General features: G+C 33.4%; 1 protein-coding gene across 1 annotated transcript in view; it reads left to right on the top strand.

Annotated features, from left to right (window-relative positions):
- The window catches only part of LOC142347999 (neurofibromin-like), a 634,373-nt gene that overhangs the window by 520,505 nt on the left and 93,196 nt on the right, over positions 1 to 20,672 (top strand). The window contains exon 27 of the mRNA XM_075399163.1: positions 20,073 to 20,266. Coding sequence (XP_075255278.1) covers positions 20,073 to 20,266 — 194 coding nt within the window. The remainder of the gene's footprint in view (positions 1 to 20,072; positions 20,267 to 20,672) is intronic.

The following is a 20,672-nucleotide window of genomic DNA, read 5'->3' as shown; positions in this document are numbered from 1 at the left end:
CTTTTTCCTCAATTTTTCTCTTTTTTCGAGATTCATTGTGGGTTATGTTTATCTCATCGTTTGGTAGTCATTTCTTGAACTATGTTGAACAATGCTTCTAGAGCCGAAATTTTGCAAGAAAAGGTTTGCGAGAAATTAGTTAGTGGTTGGCTAGTAAGTTAATTTTTGCTTCGAGTCGATTCCGGAGTGAGCTGTTTTTTTGTAAGATGTTTTCTTACAATTTTCATGACTTTGATCTTTGAGTTCAGAACAAACTTGAAAATTTTTTTCGCTTCATTTTTCTGTTTTGTCTAAAATTTTCTTGGAAGTTTTTATGGCTAACTGTTTGGTCAAAGTTGTTTATAGGGTTAAGGTTACTAAGCTGAAACAGTTTAGGGGTTGATAGCACAAAATCAGAAAATAATATCAGTTCTACAGTTTTTGTAAATTTAAGTTCTTTCTAACGTTTGCGCTTTACAGTGCGTTTGGATGTCGTGTAGGTGCTAAATGAATAAGCAGCTAAGCTAATTCTCAAGCTGCGCCGAGAACAGTTTTTCAGACTTTGCAATTTTCCGAGAACATTATTAAAAATTTAACAGTTTTTTCAGACTTTGTTCTTTAACTATTTCTTTTTCCTCAATTTTTCTCTTTTTTCGAGATTCATTGTGGGTTATGTTTATCTCATCGTTTGGTAGTCAATTTTTGAACTATGTTGAACAATGCTTCTAGAGCCGAAATTTTGCAAGAAAAGGTTTGCGAGAAATTAGTTAGTGGTTGGCTAGTATGTTAATTTTTGCTTCGAGTAGATTCCGGAGTGTTCCAGCTGTTTTTTGTAAGATTTTTTACAATTTTCATGACTTTGATTTTTGAGTTTAGAATAAACTTGAAGATTTTTTTTCGCTTCATTTTTCTGTTTTGTCTAAAATTTTCTTGGAAGTTTTTATGGCTAACTGTTTGGTCAAAGTTGTTTATAGTGTTAAGGTTACTAAGCTGAAACAGTTTAGGGGTTGATAGCACAAAATCAGAAAATAATATCAATTCTACAGTTTTTGTAAATTTAAGTTCTTTCTAACGTTCGGGCTTTACAGTGCGTTTGGATGTCGTGTAGGAACTAAATAAATAAGCAGCTAAGCTATTTCTCAAGCTGCGCTGAGAACAGTTTTTCAGACTTTGCAATTTTCCGAGAACATTATTAAAAATTTAAAAGTTTTTTTCAGACTTTGTTCTTTAACTATTTCTTTTTCCTCAATTTTTCTCTTTTTTCGAGATTCATTGTGGGTTATGTTTATCTCATCGTTTGGTAGTCAATTTTTGAACTATGTTGAACAATGCTTCTAGAGCCGAAATTTTGCAAGAAAAGGTTTGCGAGAAATTAGTTAGTGGTTGGCTAGTATGTTAATTTTTGCTTCGAGTAGATTCCGGAGTGTTCCAGCTGTTTTTTGTAAGATGTTTTCTTACAATTTTCATGACTTTGATTTTTGAGTTTAGAATAAACTTGGAGATTTTTTTTTCGCTTCATTTTTCTGTTTTGTCTAAAATTTTCTTGGAAGTTTTTTTGGCTAACTGTTTGGTCAAAGTTGTTTATAGTGTTAAGGTTACTAAGCTGAAACAGTTTAGGGGTTGATAGCACAAAATCAGAAAATAATATCAGTTCTACAGTTTTTGTAAATTCAATATCTTTCTAACGTTCGCGCTTTACAGTGCGTTTGGATGTCGTGTAGGTGCTAAATAAATAAGCAGCTAAGCTAATTCTCAAGCTGCACTGAGAACAGTTTTTCTGACCTTGCAATTTTCCGAGAACAATATTAAAAATTTAAGTTTTTTTCAGATTTTGTTCTTTAACTATTTCTTTATCCTCAATTTTTCTCTTTCGAGATTCATTGTTGGTTATGTTTATCTCATCGTTTGGTAGTCAATTTTTGAACTATGTTGAACAATGCTTCTAGAGCCGAAATTTTGCAAGAAAAGGTTTGCGAGAAATTAGTTAGTGGTTGGCTAGTATGTTAATTTTTGCTTCGAGTAGATTCCGGAGTGTTCCAGCTGTTTTTTTGTAAGATGTTTTCTTACAATTTTCATGACTTTGATTTTTGAGTTTAGAATAAACTTGAAGATTTTTTTCGCTTCATTTTTCTGTTTCGTCTAAAATTTTCTTGGAAGTTTTTATGGCTAACTGTTTGGTCAAATTTGTTTATAGTGTTAAGGTTACTAAGCTGAAACAGTTTAGGGGTTGATAGCACAAAATCAGAAAATAATATCAGTTCTACAGTTTTTGTAAATTCAATATCTTTCTAACGTTCGCGCTTTACAGTGCGTTTGGATGTCGTGTAGGTGCTAAATAAATAAGCAGCTAAGCTAATTCTCAAGCTGCACTGAGAACAGTTTTTCTGACCTTGCAATTTTCCGAGAACATTATTAAAAATTTAAGTTTTTTTCAGATTTTGTTCTTTAACTATTTCTTTATCCTCAATTTTTCTCTTTCGAGATTCATTGTTGGTTATGTTTATCTCATCGTTTGGTAGTCAATTTTTGAACTATGTTGAACAATGCTTCTAGAGCCGAAATTTTGCAAGAAAAGGTTTGCGAGAAATTAGTTAGTGGTTGGCTAGTATGTTAATTTTTGCTTCGAGTAGATTCCGGAGTGTTCCAGCTGTTTTTTTGTAAGATGTTTTCTTACAATTTTCATGACTTTGATTTTTGAGTTTAGAATAAACTTGAAGATTTTTTTTCGCTTCATTTTTCTGTTTTGTCTAAAATTTTGCTGGAAGTTTTTATGGCTAACTGTTTGGTCAAAGTTGTTTATAGTGTTAAGGTTACTAAGCTGAAACAGTTTAGGGGTTGATAGCACAAAATCAGAAAATAATATCAGTTCTACAGTTTTTGTAAATTCAATATCTTTCTAACGTTCGCGCTTTACAGTGCGTTTGGATGTCGTGTAGGTGCTAAATGAATAAGCAGCTAAGCTAATACTCAATCTGCGCTGAGAACAGTTTTTCAGACTTTGCAATTTTCCGAGAACATTATTAAAAATTTAACAGTTTTTTCAGATTTTGTTCTTTAACTATTTTTTTTCCTCAATTTTTCTCTTTTTTCGAGATTCATTGTGGGTTTTGTTTACCTCATCGTTTGGTAGTCAATTTTTGAACTATGTTGAACAATGCTTCTAGAGCCGAAATTTTGCAAGAAAAGGTTTGCGAGAAATTAGTTAGTGGTTGGCTAGTATGTTAATTTTTGCTTCGAGTAGATTCCGGAGTGTTCCAGCTGTTTTTTGTAAGATGTTTTCTTACAATTTTCATGACTTTGATTTTTGAGTTTAGAATAAACTTGAAGATTTTTTTTCGCTTCATTTTTCTGTTTTGTCTAAAATTTTGCTGGAAGTTTTTATGGCTAACTGTTTGGTCAAAGTTGTTTATAGTGTTAAGGTTACTAAGCTGAAACAGTTTAGGGGTTGATAGCACAAAATCAGAAAATAATATCAGTTCTACAGTTTTTGTAAATTTAAGCTCTTTCTAACGTTCGCGCTTTACAGTGCGTTTGGATGTTGTGTAGGAACTAAATAAATAAGCAGCTAAGCTATTTCTCAAGCTGCGCTGAGAACAGTTTTTCAGACTTTGCAATTTTCCGAGAACATTATTAAAAATTTAAAAGTTTTTGTCAGATTTTGTTCTTTACCTATTTCTTTTTCCTCAATTTTTCTCTTTTTTCGAGATTCATTGTGGGTTATGTTTATCTCATCGTTTGGTAGTCAATTTTCGAACTATGTTGAACAATGCTTCTAGAGCCGAAATTTTGCAAGAAAAGGTTTGCGAGAAGTTAGTTAGTGGTTGGCTAGTATGTTAATTTTTGCTTCGAGTAGATTCCGGAGTGTTCCAGCTGTTTTTTGTAAGATGTTTTCTTACAATTTTCATGACTTTGATTTTTGAGTTTAGAATAAACTTGAAGATTTTTTTTCGCTTCATTTTTCTGTTTTGTCTAAAATTTTCTTGGAAGTTTTTTTGGCTAACTGTTTGGTCAAAGTTGTTTATAGTGTTAAGGTTACTAAGCTGAAACAGTTTAGGGGTTGATAGCACAAAATCAGAAAATAATATCAGTTCTACAGTTTTTGTAAATTCAAGTTCTTTCTAACGTTCGCGCTTTACAGTGCGTTTGGATGTGGTGTAGGTGCTAAATGAATAAGCAGCTAAGCTAATTCTCAATCTGCGCTGAGAACAGTTTTTCAGACTTTGCAATTTTCTGAGAACATTATTAAATATTTAACAGTTTTTTTCAGATTTTGTTCTTTAACTATTTCTTTTTCCTCAATTTTTCTCTTTTTTCGAGATTCATTGTGGGTTATGTTTATCTCATCGTTTGGTAGTCAATTTTTGACCTATGTTGAACAATGCTTCTAGAGCCGAAATTTTGCAAGAAAAGGTTTGCGAGAAATTAGTTAGTGGTTGGCTAGTAAGTTAATTTTTGCTTCGAGTCGATTCCGGAGTGAGCTGTTTTTTGTAAGATGTTTTCTTACAATTTTCATGACTTTGATCTTTGAGTTCAGAACAAACTTGAAAATTTTTTTCGCTTCATTTTTCTGTTTTGTCTAAAATTTTCTTGGAAGTTTTTATGGCTAACTGTTTGGTCAATGTTGTTTATAGGGTTAAGGTTACTAAGCTGAAACAGTTTAGGGGTTGATAGCACAAAATCAGAAAATAATATCAGTTCTACAGTTTTTGTAAATTTAAGTTCTTTCTAACGTTTGCGCTTTACAGTGCGTTTGGATGTGGTGTAGGTGCTAAATGAATAAGCAGCTAAGCTAATTCTCAAGCTGCGCTGAGAACAGTTTTTCAGACTTTGCAATTTTCCGAGAACATTATTAAAAATTTAACAGTTTTTTCAGACTTTGTTCTTTAACTATTTCTTTTTCCTCAATTTTTCTCTTTTTTCGAGATTCATTGTGGGTTATGTTTATCTCATCGTTTGGTAGTCATTTCTTGAACTATGTTGAACAATGCTTCTAGAGCCGAAATTTTGCAAGAAAAGGTTTGCGAGAAATTAGTTAGTGGTTGGCTAGTAAGTTAATTTTCGCTTCGAGTCGATTCCGGAGTGAGCTGTTTTTTGTAAGATGTTTTCTTACAATTTTCATGTTTTCATGACTTTGATCTTTGAGTTCAGAACAAACTTGAAAATTTTTTTCGCTTCATTTTTCTGTTTTGTCTAAAATTTTCGTGGAAGTTTTTATGGCTAACTGTTTGGTCAATGTTGTTTATAGGGTTAAGGTTACTGAGCTGAAACAGTTTAGGGGTTGATAGCACAAAATCAGAAAATAATATCAGTTCTACAGTTTTTGTAAATTTAAGTTCTTTCTAACGTTTGCGCTTTACAGTGCGTTTGGATGTCGTGCAGGTGCTAAATGAATAAGCAGCTAAGCTAATTCTCAAGCTGCGCTGAGAACAGTTTTTCAGACTTTGCAATTTTCCGAGAACATTATTAAAAATTTAACAGTTTTTTCAGACTTTGTTCTTTAACTATTTCTTTTTCCTCAATTTTTCTCTTTTTTCGAGATTCATTGTGGGTTATGTTTATCTCATCGTTTGGTAGTCAATTTTTGAACTATGTTGAACAATGCTTCTAGAGCCGAAATTTTGCAAGAAAAGGTTTGCGAGAAATTAGTTAGTGGTTGGCTAGTATGTTAATTTTTGCTTCGAGTAGATTCCGGAGTGTTCCAGCTGTTTTTTGTAAGATTTTTTCTTACAATTTTCATGACTTTGATTTTTGAGTTTAGAATAAACTTGAAGTTTTTTTTTCGCTTCATTTTTCTGTTTTGTCTAAAATTTTCTTGGAAGTTTTTATGGCTAACTGTTTGGTCAAAGTTGTTTATAGTGTTAAGTTTACTAAGCTGAAACAGTTTAGGGGTTGATAGCACAAAATCAGAAAATAATATCAGTTCTACAGTTTTTGTAAATTTAAGTTCTTTCTAACGTTCGGGCTTTACAGTGCGTTTGGATGTCGTGTAGGAACTAAATAAATAAGCAGCTAAGCTATTTCTCAAGCTGCGCTGAGAACAGTTTTTCAGACTTTGCAATTTTCCGAGAACATTATTAAAAATTTAAAAGTTTTTTTCAGATTTTGTTCTTTACCTATTTCTTTTTCCTCAATTTTTCTCTTTTTTCGAGATTCATTGTGGGTTATGTTTATCTCATCGTTTGGTAGTCAATTTTCGAACTATGTTGAACAATGCTTCTAGAGCCGAAATTTTGCAAGAAAAGGTTTGCGAGAAGTTAGTTAGTGGTTGGCTAGTATGTTAATTTTTGCTTCGAGTAGATTCCGGAGTGTTCCAGCTGTTTTTTGTAAGATGTTTTCTTACAATTTTCATGACTTTGATTTTTGAGTTTAGAATAAACTTGAAGATTTTTTTTCGCTTCATTTTTCTGTTTTGTCTAAAATTTTCTTGGAAGTTTTTTTGGCTAACTGTTTGGTCAAAGTTGTTTATAGTGTTAAGGTTACTAAGCTGAAACAGTTTAGGGGTTGATAGCACAAAATCAGAAAATAATATCAGTTCTACAGTTTTTGTAAATTCAAGTTATTTCTAACGTTCGCGCTTTACAGTGCGTTTGGATGTCGTGTAGGTGCTAAATGAATAAGCAGCTAAGCTAATTCTCAATCTGCGCTGAGAACAGTTTTTCAGACTTTGCAATTTTCCGAGAACATTATTAAAAATTTAACAGTTTTTTCAGATTTTGTTCTTTAACTATTTTTTTCCTCAATTTTTCTCTTTTTTCGAGATTCATTGTGGGTTATGTTTACCTCATCGTTTGGTAGTCAATTTTTGAACTATGTTGAACAATGCTTCTAGAGCCGAAATTTTGCAAGAGAAGGTTTGCGAGAAATTAGTTAGTGGTTGGCTAGTATGTTAATTTTTGCTTCGAGTAGATTCCGGAGTGTTCCAGCTGTTTTTTTGTAAGATGTTTTCTTACAATTTTTATGACTTTGATTTTTGAGTTTAGAATAAACTTGAAGATTTTTTTTCGCTTCATTTTTCTGTTTTGTCTAAAATTTTGTTGGAAGTTTTTATGGCTAACTGTTTGGTCAAAGTTGTTTATAGTGTTAAGGTTACTAAGCTGAAACAGTTTAGGGGTTGATAGCACAAAATCAGAAAATAATATCAGTTCTACAGTTTTTGTAAATTCAAGTTATTTCTAACGTTCGCGCTTTACAGTGCGTTTGGATGTCGTGTAGGTGCTAAATGAATAAGCAGCTAAGCTAATTCTCAATCTGCGCTGAGAACAGTTTTTCAGACTTTGCAATTTTCCGAGAACATTATTAAAAATTTAACAGTTTTTTCAGATTTTGTTCTTTAACTATTTTTTTCCTCAATTTTTCTCTTTTTTCGAGATTCATTGTGGGTTATGTTTACCTCATCGTTTGGTAGTCAATTTTTGAACTATGTTGAACAATGCTTCTAGAGCCGAAATTTTGCAAGAGAAGGTTTGCGAGAAATTAGTTAGTGGTTGGCTAGTATGTTAATTTTTGCTTCGAGTAGATTTCGGAGTGTTCCAGCTGTTTTTTTGTAAGATGTTTTCTTACAATTTTTATGACTTTGATTTTTGAGTTTAGAATAAACTTGAAGATTTTTTTTCGCTTCATTTTTCTGTTTTGTCTAAAATTTTGTTGGAAGTTTTTATGGCTAACTGTTTGGTCAAAGTTGTTTATAGTGTTAAGGTTACTAAGCTGAAACAGTTTAGGGGTTGATAGCACAAAATCAGAAAATAATATCAGTTCTACAGTTTTTGTAAATTTAAGTTCTTTCTAACGTTCGCGCTTTACAGTGCGTTTGGATGTTGTGTAGGAACTAAATAAATAAGCAGCTAAGCTATTTCTCAAGCTGCGCTGAGAACAGTTTTTCAGACTGCAATTTTCCGAGAACATTATTAGAAATTTAAAAGTTTTTGTCAGATTTTGTTCTTTACCTATTTCTTTTTCCTCAATTTTTCTCTTTTTTCGAGATTCATTGTGGGTTATGTTTATCTCATCGTTTGGTAGTCAATTCTTGAACTATGTTGAACAATGCTTCTAGAGCCGAAATTTTGCAAGCAAAGGTTTGCGAGAAATTAGTTAGTGGTTGGCTAGCAAGTTTATTTTTGCTTCGAGTAGATTCCGGAGTGTCCCAGCTCTTTTTTTGTAAGATATATCCTAACAAATTTCATGACTTTGATCTTTCAAAACGGGATAGACAGGTTAGGCCCGGTGGGCATTTACTTTCATTAGAAGCCTTAGGGTAGCTTTAGTTGTCTCTTAGGAGCTTAAAGTGCTGAAGGTGCTAGGAAGGCCTAAGTTAATGGTTAAAAGGTCATTTTTAGGAGTTTTTCAGCCTAAAATGGTGCAATTTTTTTACGTTGTTTGGGTTATTTTTCAACTTTTCGTTCGATTAGTCTTAAATTGAAGTTGATAAAGGTCTTTTGCAAGACATAATTACTTTTATGACCATTTTAAGAGCTATATCTTTTGGTAGTAAAATTAAAAACAAGCTAATTTATATTAATTTTCACAATTTTCAAGTTTTTTGAATTCTGAGTTTTTTCCCTACGTTCCAACGAACGTCTTCTAGGGTCCGACAAAGGATTTTTGTATAGCTTCTTGTGGTAATGGAATGGTTTTGAACAAATAAATATTTCAAATTTTAGCAATGTTTAAACTAAAACTTGCAATTTTTTTCAGCACTGTTTCTAGTGGCAATGAAAGAGGTCTCTTATTTTAATGTCACGATATATTGCAGTTTTTTAAAAATTTTTTGCAAGCTTTTTGGAAAATTTCTCAACAACAATTTTTTCCGGCACCATGGGCTGAGGAACATCCTCTAGGTTTTCATAATAAGTGACTGCATGGTAGCTAGAGTTAGTGGATTGGTTATCAATGTTTTAATAACACGGAGTTTTAGCAATATTTTGATAAAATTTAGATTTTTTTCGGATTTTTTGAATTTTTTTTTTATCTTTTTCCGAATTTATCGAGCTTGGAGTCAATGAAACTATTTAAGGCTTCAGATATGGGAACTATATAGTCTCATGAAAAAACTAAATGATTCTGAAGACACTGATATTAAGAATTTTAGCACGATTTTGTTAAAAATTGCCATTTTTTTGTAATTTTAAAATTTTCTGTCATTTTCTCTGGATATCAATCTTTACTGGCGAACGAAACTATTTCAAGTCTTGCAAATGGGGGACAAGACAGAACTCCAGAGAAAAAAAACTTGGTTTAAACGTTTGCAAAATTTCGAAACTTTTTCAAATTTTGCACTTCACTTTTTTTGACGCATTTGTCATATTACTCGTGTTTATCTACATTTAGTGGATAATAAATATCTTTCCAGCTTGTTTGTGATTTAATGATTATATTGAATTGTATCATGTTTCCCCTTCAGTGTAAAAGATTCAAGAGTTTTAGCACATTACTTTTTTGTTTAGTTTGTTTGAATATTTTAGTTTCTCAACTTTTGAGATTTCATTTTGGCTGGCATTGTTCAATTGACCTGCTGGTCATTTACAGTAGTTCTGAGTTTTTCATTCAGTTCTTTGGATTGTGGTAGAGAGCTTGTCCTGCTACGTTTTTTTTGTCAAGTTTTTGTTACGACCCTATGGCGTGACAATCACTTTAAATCTGCTTTTTTCAATCGTTCATGCAATTTCAGCTGAATTGCGTGCTCGACGTCTTTTTTCACTCTTAGTTGAGCAACTTTTTGTTGCTTTGCTAGATTAATTTTTTGGTAGCACATGACTTAGCTCGCTCTCAAAAATGCCTTCCTCACTCTGAAATTAATTTTTTGACTTTAATCCGAAGAGATAAGTTTAAGTGGGTGTGTGTCATTCTTATTGAAGCTTATTTAAGAACAGATAACGGAAGCAGCAATTAGTTTTACAGATTCTTAATGAAATCAGAACATCGCTGCATTTTGTGAAAAGAAGAATCTTTTTGGTCTTTTTTAAACCTTTTCAGACTGCAGGCCTAAGAAGCTATCGAGGCTATTTTTTGGCAATCTGCCATCAATATTTTTAGTTGTAGCAATTGTATTAGTCCTGTTAGTTTTTTAATGGATTTTTTCGTAATTTTTACTTTTTCTCTGACTTTTTTGTCTGATTTTTTGTTCTCAAAAAAGAGATGAACAGGTAAATCCTGGAAAGCTTTAAATGGCTGAGCAACTCTCCTGGGGCCTTATGCTATACTGGTCTCCTAGCGGTTCACCGAAATAGTATGCGGTTACCGAAGCTGTTGGGGAGACATAATTTCATTGTGTGAAGGACGATTTTTCTTATGCTTAAGAGTTTGACCACCAAACACTAAAATCGCCCCGTGAATTATGTAGATCGGCTAGACATAGATTTAACAACGTCACAGTAATTCTTTTGGTCATAACCATAATACTGATTTCTTCAATTCGACATTTTTTAGATTGTTAATTGGCGTCTTTTGAAATGATCTATTTTTAAGGATCTACGTGTACGATAAGCACAATTTGTTGCTGCATAATTTCTAGTGGCAATGAATTTTGCTGCACCAGGTGTCGGGGAACCTCCTTCAGGGTCGCTAACCAGGGTCGCTAATTAGTTACTGCTTAGTTGCTAGACGTAATGCCATGGTTATTAATAGCCGCCCTCATCTTCTCAGCCGGCTATTATAGCGCTCCTATTTTTTTTTACTTCGTCGAATAAAAAAATGTTTCGCTTTACCTCATTTTGCCGCCTTTTCAACATTTTGCGTGAAATCTTTTTGACTTCTCTAGGCTAGTTTCTCTCTTCTCTCATTCTGCTAAAAGGGATTTTGAACATCAGTTGCTCAGCAAAGCAATTCAAAATGAACAGAGTTAGTACAAAAATGGGTGTCAGAAATAGAAACGGGATAAACCCATAAAGCCCAATTTTAGATGCCCGCTATTTGAACGTCGTTCCTATAAGTCTTATTTACCATCTCTAATGCTTATTGTTATTGATGGTAGCCCCTGTAGCCTCTCTCTAAAACAGAAGTATGTTCAACCACGAAATGCCATCAAAATAAATCGGATTTAAAAAAATGTTTTTGTACAAAAATCTTTTTTTTTCAATATCTTCTGTTATTTCAATCCCAATCATGCTTATTGGAATCAACGGCGGCTATTTTCCGGCAATCTGCCGGGTATGTTCAATTTTAGATTTTTATCATGTTCCAAGTTTATCGTTCTTTATGAGCTAGTGAAACTATTTAAGGCTTGGAATAGGGGTACTGGATAGTGTCTGGAGATTAGAATTTGGTTCCAAAGATATTAGTATCACGAATTTTAGCAAGATTTTGTTAAAATTTGCTATTGTTTTTTTAAAATTTTTTGAAATTGTCATTTTTGGGGTTTAACGATCTTACCTGGCCAACAATTTTTTTTATGTCTTGCAGATGGGTTACAAGACAGAACGCCAGAGACAAAAAACTGGTTTTGAACATCTTTTTCGTCGAAAATAGAAACTTTCGTTATGTTTTGCACTTCTCAGTTTTTTGAAGCTGTTGTCATATTTGTCGAGTTTATCTACCTTTAGTCGCAATTAAATCTCTTTCATGGCTTGTGCGTGATTCATGGCTTGCGCGTGGTTGTATCAAATATATCCCCCCCCCCAGCTTAATGAGCATCAATTTTTTATGACCCCCAGTAACGTGCTATATAAGAACATAGAATTGGTAACTGGGGGTCATAAAAAACGCTGGGGACGAAGCAGAATAGATCCAGTTTAGCAATGACTATTTGTTTAGTTTGTTTGACTGTTTTAGTTTTTCGACTTAGGAGATTCTCTTTTTTTGGCTGGGATTCTTCAATTGATCTGCTGGTCAGGTACAATAGTTTTCAGTTTTTCATTCATTTTTTTTTGGATTGTGTTTCAGGACTTGTCGTTTTATGTTTTTTACAATTCAAAGAATTTGAATTGTTTTGGTGCGCTGTGTTTTTTTTTAAGATGTGTTCACACATTTTTCAATGACTTTGATCTTTCAAAACGGGATAAACAGGTAAAGCCCAGCGGGCATTAAGTTTGATTAGTGGCCCAATGTGGGCTTTAGTAGTCCCTCAAGTGCTTATAGTTGTGCACTTGCTGGGATGGCCTTAATTCAAGGTTAAAAGGTCGTTTTTAGTAGTTTTTGGGCTCAAAATTGTGCAATTTTTCATTTGTGATTTTTTTGAGTTTTTTGTTTGATTAGTCTTAGGTTGAAGTTTTGAAAAGTTGATGAAGGCATTTTGCGAGACAAAATTGCTTGTATTGACCAATTTATCAGCTATAAGTTTTGGTACTACAAACACAAACACGCAAAATAATACTAATTTTCAGGTTTTTTGAAGATTTTTGTCATTTTTTGAGTTTTTTAGCCCTAGGTGTCAAGAAACCTCCTCTGCGGTTTGATAAGTGGTTTGGTTATAGACTACTGCTTAGTTTCTAGTCGTAATGGAATGGTTTTCAACTTTTTGTCATCATGAATTTTAGCATTTTTTGACAGAACTGCAATTTTTTTCATATTTTTTGACACTGTCATTAAGTTGTTTGAGTCCCAAGGTCCAGAAAAATTCATCGGGGGTTGAATAATAAGTAACTGAAACTTTGTTGGTTGCCATGGATTAGGCTTCAACTTTCGAATATCACAAATTTTAGCAATTTTTTTTTTGACAAAATTAGCATTTTTTTCAGGTTTTTGAAAATTTTTTGTCAGTTTTTCAGTTTTTCTATTTTCAGGGACCAGGAAATCTCCTTGGAGGTTTCTTAATAGGGCACTGCATAGTTTCTAGTAACAATGGAATGGTTTTTAACATTTTAATGTCTCGAATTTTAGCATTTTTTTAAAATAATTTCTGCAATTTTTTTAAGCTTTCCTAAAGTTTTTGTCAGTTTTCGATATTCGTCCATTCTCAAGTGCGAGAAAACAGATTCCACGTTCTGATAATAGGTGGCTGCTTGGTTTTTAGTTTGAATGGATTTCTTTTAAACAATTTAACCTTTCGACTTTTTGAAGTTTTTTGATAAAATTTGCATTTTTAAAACATTTGTATTTATATCACGCTTTTCAGTAACCTTTCCTTATAATTTGCAATTGATTGCTTTTTTTTCTAAATTTTGTCACATTCGAGTTACTCGATCTTCAAGGGCCAATGAATATTTTTCAGGTCTTGCAGATATGAAACTAGACGGATTTCAGAAACGAAAATTGTTTTTGAACATATTTTTGAAATAGGTTTTTTTAAAGGGAAAAAATTTTGCCTTAGGTTTTGAGGCTTCAAGAGTTTTAGCAATGATTATACTTTTGTTTAGTTCTTCTAGTTTCAATTTTTTGTGATGATTTTGTTTGTGTTCTGGCTGGCATTGTTCATTTGATCTGCTGTTCAGGTAGAGTACGTCTGAGATTTTCAATCCATTCTTTGAATTGTATTTCAGGACTCTCCTGGGGCCTTATGCTTTACTAGTCTCCTAGCGGTTCACCGAAAGATTATGCGGTTACCGAAGCTGTTGGGGAGACATAATGTCATTGTGTGAAGGACGATTTTTCTTATGCTCAAGAGTTTGACCACCAAACACTAAAATCACCCTGTGAATTATGTAGATCGGCTAGACATAGATTTAACAACGTCACAGTAATTCTTTTGGTCATAACCATAATACTGATTTCTTCAATTCGACATTTTTTAGATGGTTAATTGGCGTCTTTTGAAATGATCTATTTTTAAGGATCTACGTGTACGATAAGCACAATTTGTTGCTGCATAATTTCTAGTGGCAATGAATTTTGCTGCACCAGGTGTCGGGGAACCTCCTTCAGGGTCGCTAACCAGGGTCGCTAATTAGTTACTGCTTAGTTGCTAGACGTAATGCCATGGTTATTAATAGCCGCCCTCATCTTCTCAGCCGGCTATTATAGCGCTCCTATTTTTTTTTACTTCGTCGAATAAAAAAATGTTTCGCTTTACCTCATTTTGCCGCCTTTTCAACATTTTGCGTGAAATCTTTTTGACTTCTCTAGGCTAGTTTCTCTCTTCTCTCATTCTGCTAAAAGGGATTTTGAACATCAGTTGCTCAGCAAAGCAATTCAAAATGAACAGAGTTAGTACAAAAATGGATGTCAAATAGAAACGGGATAAACCCATAAAGCCCAATTTTAGATGCCCGCTATTTGAACGTCGTTCCTATAAGTCTTAGTTACCATCTCTAATGCTTATTGGTATTGATAGTAGCCCCTGTAGCCTCTCTCTAAGAAGCAGAAGTATGTTCAACTACGAAATGCCATTAAAATAAATCTGATTAAAAAATGTTTTTGTACAAAAATCTTTTTTTTTCAATATCTTCTTTTATTTCAATCCCAATCATGCTTATTGGAATCAACGGCGGCTATTTTCCGGCAATCTGCCGGGTATGTTTAAATTGTTTCTGTCATATCTTGAGTGGGGAGATGCTTGAGCAGAAGCAAAAACCAATATATTCTGAAATTGATTAATGTTGGATAGCTTTTTAAAACAATTTTATAGAAAATTTTGAATTTCGACCTTGCCCTTCATTTCTTTCCCTTTCCTTGTTGTTGTCTATTTACAACCTTTTTGTAGTTTTCTGTAAATTGGTTAGTTTTTGTCGATTGTTAGCGAAGTAAGTCATACTCAATCACCTCTCTCCGAAAATGAATTTCAGATCTTGAATTCAGATAGTCCCCTATTTTAGAGTTCTGTTGAGTTGGTTACAAGATTGCTTTTGGCCGCTAACTCATACACTGCAACAAAATCCACATAATGTTTTTGAGCTTGCAATTTTGTTTTGGCAAGATGCTTTTGAGTATCTTTTAAGGCCTAATATGGCCAAACATTTTTTCCTTGTACCTGCATTTGCCAGCTTGCTTATCACTCCATAAAAGTTTAATTCGGATTTTGAATTGAAATGTTCAATTTTGATAAAAATATTACTTGATTTGGCATATTGTCTCAAAGCATGGTAGTCAGAACTGATTTGATTTTGAGCGGTGTGCAGTTTTCTTCTGTATAATTTCAATCCTTTGCCATGAGACGTTTTTCTTTCTATGTGTCTGATATCATCAGTTTTTAGTAGCATTTTACTTATTTGTCTCTGATCGACTCAATGGAAATTTAAAATTGATTGGATAGTTTGTCTATATGAAACAGTAAGACGCTTGTTGTGGAAGTAGATTATTTTTTAAACAATTTCGAAGCTGCATGCGTTTTGTGACTTTCTTTTTACATATTTCCAAAGCAAAATTTGAAAATTGAAATCAAGTTTAATTTTAATAGCCCCCTTCATCTTCTCAGACGTTTATTATAGCGCTCCTATTTTTTTTTTACTTCGTCGAATAAAAAGATGTTTCGCTTTACCTCATTTTGCCGCTTTTTCAACATTTTGCGTGATTTTTTTGACTTCTCTAGGCTAGTTTCTCTCTTCTCTTATTCTGCTAAAAGTGAATTTGAACATCAGTTGCTCAGCAAAGCAATTCAAAATGAACAGAGTTAGTACAAAAATGAATGTCAGAAATAGAAACAGGATAAACCCATAAAGACCAATTTTAGATGCCCGCTATTTGAACGTCGTTCCTATAAGTCTTAGTTACCATCTCTAATGCTTATTGGTATTGATAGTAGCCCCTGTAGCCTCTCTCTAAGAAGCAGAAGTATGTTCAACTACGAAATGCCATTAAAATAAATCTGATTAAAAAATGTTTTTGTACAAAAATTTTTTTTTTCAATATCTTCTTTTATTTCAATCCCAATCATGCTTATTGGAATCAACGGCGGCTATTTTCCGGCAATCTGCCGGGTATGTTTAAATTGTTTCTGTCATATCTTGAGTGGGGAGATGCTTGAGCAGAAGCAAAAACCAATATATTCTGAAATTGATTAATGTTGGATAGCTTTTTAAAACAATTTTATAGAAAATTTTGAATTTCGACCTTGCCCTTCATTTCTTTCCCTTTCCTTGTTGTTGTCTATTTACAACATTTTTGTAGTTTTCTGTAAATTGGTTAGTTTTTTGTCGATTGTTAGCGAAGTAAGTCATACTCAATCACCTCTCTCCGAAAATGAATTTCAGATCTTGAATTCAGATAGTCCCCTATTTTAGAGTTCTGTTGAGTTGGTTACAAGATTGCTTTTGGCCGCTAACTCATACACTGCAACAAAATCCACATAATGTTTTTGAGCTTGCAATTTTGTTTTGGCAAGATGCTTTTGAGTATCTTTTAAGGCCTAATATGGCCAAACATTTTTTCCTTGTACCTGCATTTGCCAGCTTGCTTATCACTCCATAAAAGTTTAATTCGGATTTTGAATTGAAATGTTAAATTTTGATAAAAATATTACTTGATTTGGCATATTGTCTCAAAGCATGGTAGTCAGAACTGATTTGATTTTGAGCGGTGTGCAGTTTTCTTCTGTATAATTTCAATCCTTTGCCATGAGACGTTTTTCTTTCTATGTGTCTGATATCATCAGTTTTTAGTAGCATTTTACTTATTTGTCTCTGATCGACTCAATGGAAATTTAAAATTGATTGGATAGTTTTTCTATATGAAACAGTAAGACGCTTGTTGTGGAAGTAGATTATTTTTTAAACAATTTCGAAGCTGCATGCGTTTTGTGACTTTCTTTTTACATATTTTCAAAGCAAAATTTGAAAATTGAAATCAAGTTTAATTTTAATAGCCCCCTTCATCTTCTCAGACGTTTATTATAGCGCTCCTATTTTTTTTTACTTCGTCGAATAAAAAGATGTTTCGCTTTACCTCATTTTGCTGCTTTTTCAACATTTTGCGTGATTTTTTTGACTTCTCTAGGCTAGTTTCTCTCTTCTCTCATTCTGCTAAAAGTGAATTTGAACATCAGTTGCTCAGCAAAGCAATTCAAAATGAACAGAGTTAGTACAAAAATGGATGTCAGAAATAGAAACGGGATAAACCCATAAAGCCCAATTTTAGATGCCCGCTATTTGAACGTCGTTCCTATAAGTCTTAGTTACCATCTCTAATGCTTATTGTTATTGATGGTAGCCCCTGTAGCCTCTCTCTAAAACAGAAGTATGTTCAACCACGAAATGCCATCAAAATAAATCGGATTTAAAAAAATGTTTTTGTACAAAAATCTTTTTTTTTTTCAATATCTTCTGTTATTTCAATCCCAATCATGCTTATTGGAATCAACGGCGGCTATTTTCCGGCAATCTGCCGGGTATGTTCAAATTAAGGTTTTTATCATGTTCCAAGTTTATCGTTCTTTATGAGCTAGTGAAACTATTTAAGGCTTGGAATAGGGGTACTGGATAGTGTCTGGAGATTAGAATTTGGTTCCAAAGATATTAGTATCACGAATTTTAGCAAGATTTTGTTAAAATTTGCTATTGTTTTTTTAAAATTTTTTGAAATTGTCATTTTTGGGGTTTAACGATCGTACCTGGCCAACAAATTTTTTTATGTCTTGCAGATGGGTTACAAGACAGAACGCCAGAGACAAAAAACTGGTTTTGAACATCTTTTTCGGCGAAAATAGAAACTTTCTTTATGTTTTGCACTTCTCAGTGTTTTGAAGCTGTTGTCATATTTCTCGAGTTTATCTACCTTTAGTCGCAATTAAATCTCTTTCATGGCTTGTGCGTGATTCATGGCTTGCGCGTGGTTGTATCAAATATATCCCCCCCCCCAGCTTAATGAGCATCAATTTTTTATGACCCCCAGTAACGTGCTATATAAGAACATAGAATTGGTAACTGGGGGTCATAAAAAACGCTGGGGACGAAGCAGAATAGATCCAGTTTAGCAATGACTATTTGTTTAGTTTGTTTGACTGTTTTAGTTTTTCGACTTAGGAGATTCTCTTTTTTTGGCTGGGATTCTTCAATTGATCTGCTGGTCAGGTACAATAGTTTTCAGTTTTTCATTCAATTTTTTTGGATTGTGTTTCAGGACTTGTCGTTTTATGTTTTTTACAATTCAAAGAATTTAAATTGTTTTGGAGCGCTGTGTTTTTTTTAAGATGTGTTCACACATTTTTCAATGACTTTGATCTTTCAAAACGGGATAAACAGGTAAAGCCCAGCGGGCATTAAGTTTCATTAGAGGCCCAATGTGGGCTTTAGTAGTCCCTCAAGTGCTTATAGTTGTGCACTTGCTGGGATGGCCTTAATTCAAGGTTAAAAGGTCGTTTTTATTAGTTTTTGGGCTCAAAATTGTGCAATTTTTCATTTGTGATTTTTTTGAGTTTTTTGTTTGATTAGTCTTAGGTTGAAGTTTTGAAAAGTTGATGAAGGCATTTTGCGAGACAAAATTGCTTGTATTGACCAATTTATCAGCTATAAGTTTTGGTACTACAAACACAAACACGCAAAATAATACTAATTTTCAGGTTTTTTGAAGATTTTTGTCATTTTTTGAGTTTTTAGCCCTAGGTGTCAAGAAACCTCCTCTGGGGTTTGATAAGTGGTTTGGTGATAGATTACTGCTTAGTTTCTAGTCGTAATGGAAAGGTTTTAAACTTTTTGTCATCAAGAATTTTAGCATTTTTTGACAGAACTGCAATTTTTTTCATATTTTTTGACATTGTCATTAAGTTGTTTGAGTCCCAAGGTCCAGAAAAATTCATCAGGGGTTGAATAATAAGTTACTGAAACTTTGTTGGTTGCCATGGATTAGGCTTCAACTTTTGAATATCACAAATTTTAGCAATTTTTTTTTTTGACAAAATTAGCATTTTTTTCAGGTTTTTGAAAATTTTTGTCAGTTTTTCAGTTTTTCTATTTTCAGGGACCAGGAAATCTCCTTGGAGGTTTCTTAATAGGGCACTGCATATTTTCTAGTAACAATGGAATGGTTTTAAACATTTTAATGTCTCGAATTTTAGCATTTTTTTAAAATAAATTCTGCAATTTTTTTAAGGTTTCCTAAAGTTTTTGTCAGTTTTCGATATTCGTCCATTCTCAAGTGCGAGAAAACAGATTCCACGTTCTGATAATAGGTGGCTGCTTGGTTTTTAGTTTGAATGGATTTCTTTTAAACAATTTAACCTTTCGACTTTTCAAAGTTTTTTGATAAAATTTGCATTTTTAAAACATTTGTATTTATATCACGCTTTTCAGTAACCTTTCCTTATAATTTGCAATTGATTTCTTTTTTTTTCTAAATTTTGTCACATTCGAGTTACTCGATCTTCAAGGGCCAATGAATATTTTTCAGGTCTTGCAGATATGAAACTAGACGGATTTCAGAAACGAAAATTGTTTTGAACATATTTTTGAAATAGGTATTTTTAAAGGGAAAAAATTTTGCCTTAGGTTTTGAGGCTTCAAGAGTTTTAGCAATGAGTATACTTTTGTTTAGTTCTTCTAGTTTCAATTTTTTGAGATGATTTTGTTTGTGTTCTGTCTGGCATTGTTCAATTGATCTGCTGTTCAGGTAGAGTACGTCTGAGATTTTCAATCCATTCTTTGAATTGTATTTCAGGACAAAAATTTGTTTCACTTTACCTCATTTTGCCGCTTTTTGGAGATTTTGCGTAAAATTATTTTGACTTCTCTAGGCTAGTCTCATTCTGCTGAAGGTTTATTGAGGAGTCGCTCAGCAGAACAATCTAGAGTGAACGAAAAGCGGGAGCAAAGATAGAACGGGATGAAGCCCAGTTTTAGATGCCCCGTGTTTGAACTTGGTAATAATTAGAAACCTTGATTAATAATTATTGGTATGAATAATTGGATACAATCTGCGTATTTAACTAAGAAACAGAAGCATGTAAACAGAACTAACTACAAAATCCAATCAAAGTAGCACTTAGTTTTAAAAAAGTTTTTGTGTAATCAATTTTATTTCGGGTCTTTCAATTTGGGGGTGGGGGTATGGGAGCCAATGACGGATATTTTCCGACAATCTGCCGATGTGAAAGTCATGGCCGCACGTCAAAACAACTATGGATATACTTACGCTCAATGCCCAACGATTGTTATCAGTTTTTGATTTTTTTGGGCCTTGCGTCTAGGATTACTTCGGAGAAACCCTGCCGCGGTCCGGCCTGTGTTCATCGGGCTATGTATGATATGTGTGTACTAGAGAGCTTTGCTTGTTCTTGACGTTGATTTGTCTCGTTCTAGAGAGCTGGATGAAGCGGCCATGACTGCGGTGGCAGCTCTTCTGTATGGTCTGCCCCTTCAGAGTGAGGAGGCGGATGGGGGCGACGTTATGGAGGCCAAGTCTAGACTGTTTCAGAAGTACCTTTCTCTCTTCATGAATCTGTTGAATGAGTGCTGCTCTCAGCACATACTTGTCAACGGACACGGCGTCGATGGCAAGTATTTTCTTGCTCTCTTGTTTCTGCTGAAAGCCTGAGATGAACAACAAAATTTTGGAACCATTGATACTAGTTTATTTCATAATCACAATTGAGCACACACACACGTCTGCATTTTTCTGGACTTGTCAAATTTAACAAAGTTGTGAATGTAAAGAATTAAAGCAATTATATTAGTCCAGCGTTTTTTTTCATTCGATTTTTCGCTTGACCGATTTTTCGTCTCATGCTATTAACTTCTGTACCTCAAAAACGGGATAATCAGGTAAAACCCGGAGGGCGTTAAGTCGACGAGCAGTTTCCTTAGAGCCTTGTGCCTAACTAGTATCTAAGTATGCGATCATTCCCAAATTACTTTGAGGAGACCATTTCATGGTTTTTAAGAGCCGCCCTCATCTTTCTC

This window comes from Convolutriloba macropyga, chromosome 10, assembly GCF_964194025.1.
Source record: "Convolutriloba macropyga chromosome 10, txConMacr16.3, whole genome shotgun sequence".
Taxonomy (NCBI): Eukaryota; Metazoa; Xenacoelomorpha; order Acoela; family Convolutidae; genus Convolutriloba; species Convolutriloba macropyga.
Note: the sequence above shows the minus strand (reverse complement) of the source record. Positions and strands in the feature narration are given on the sequence as shown.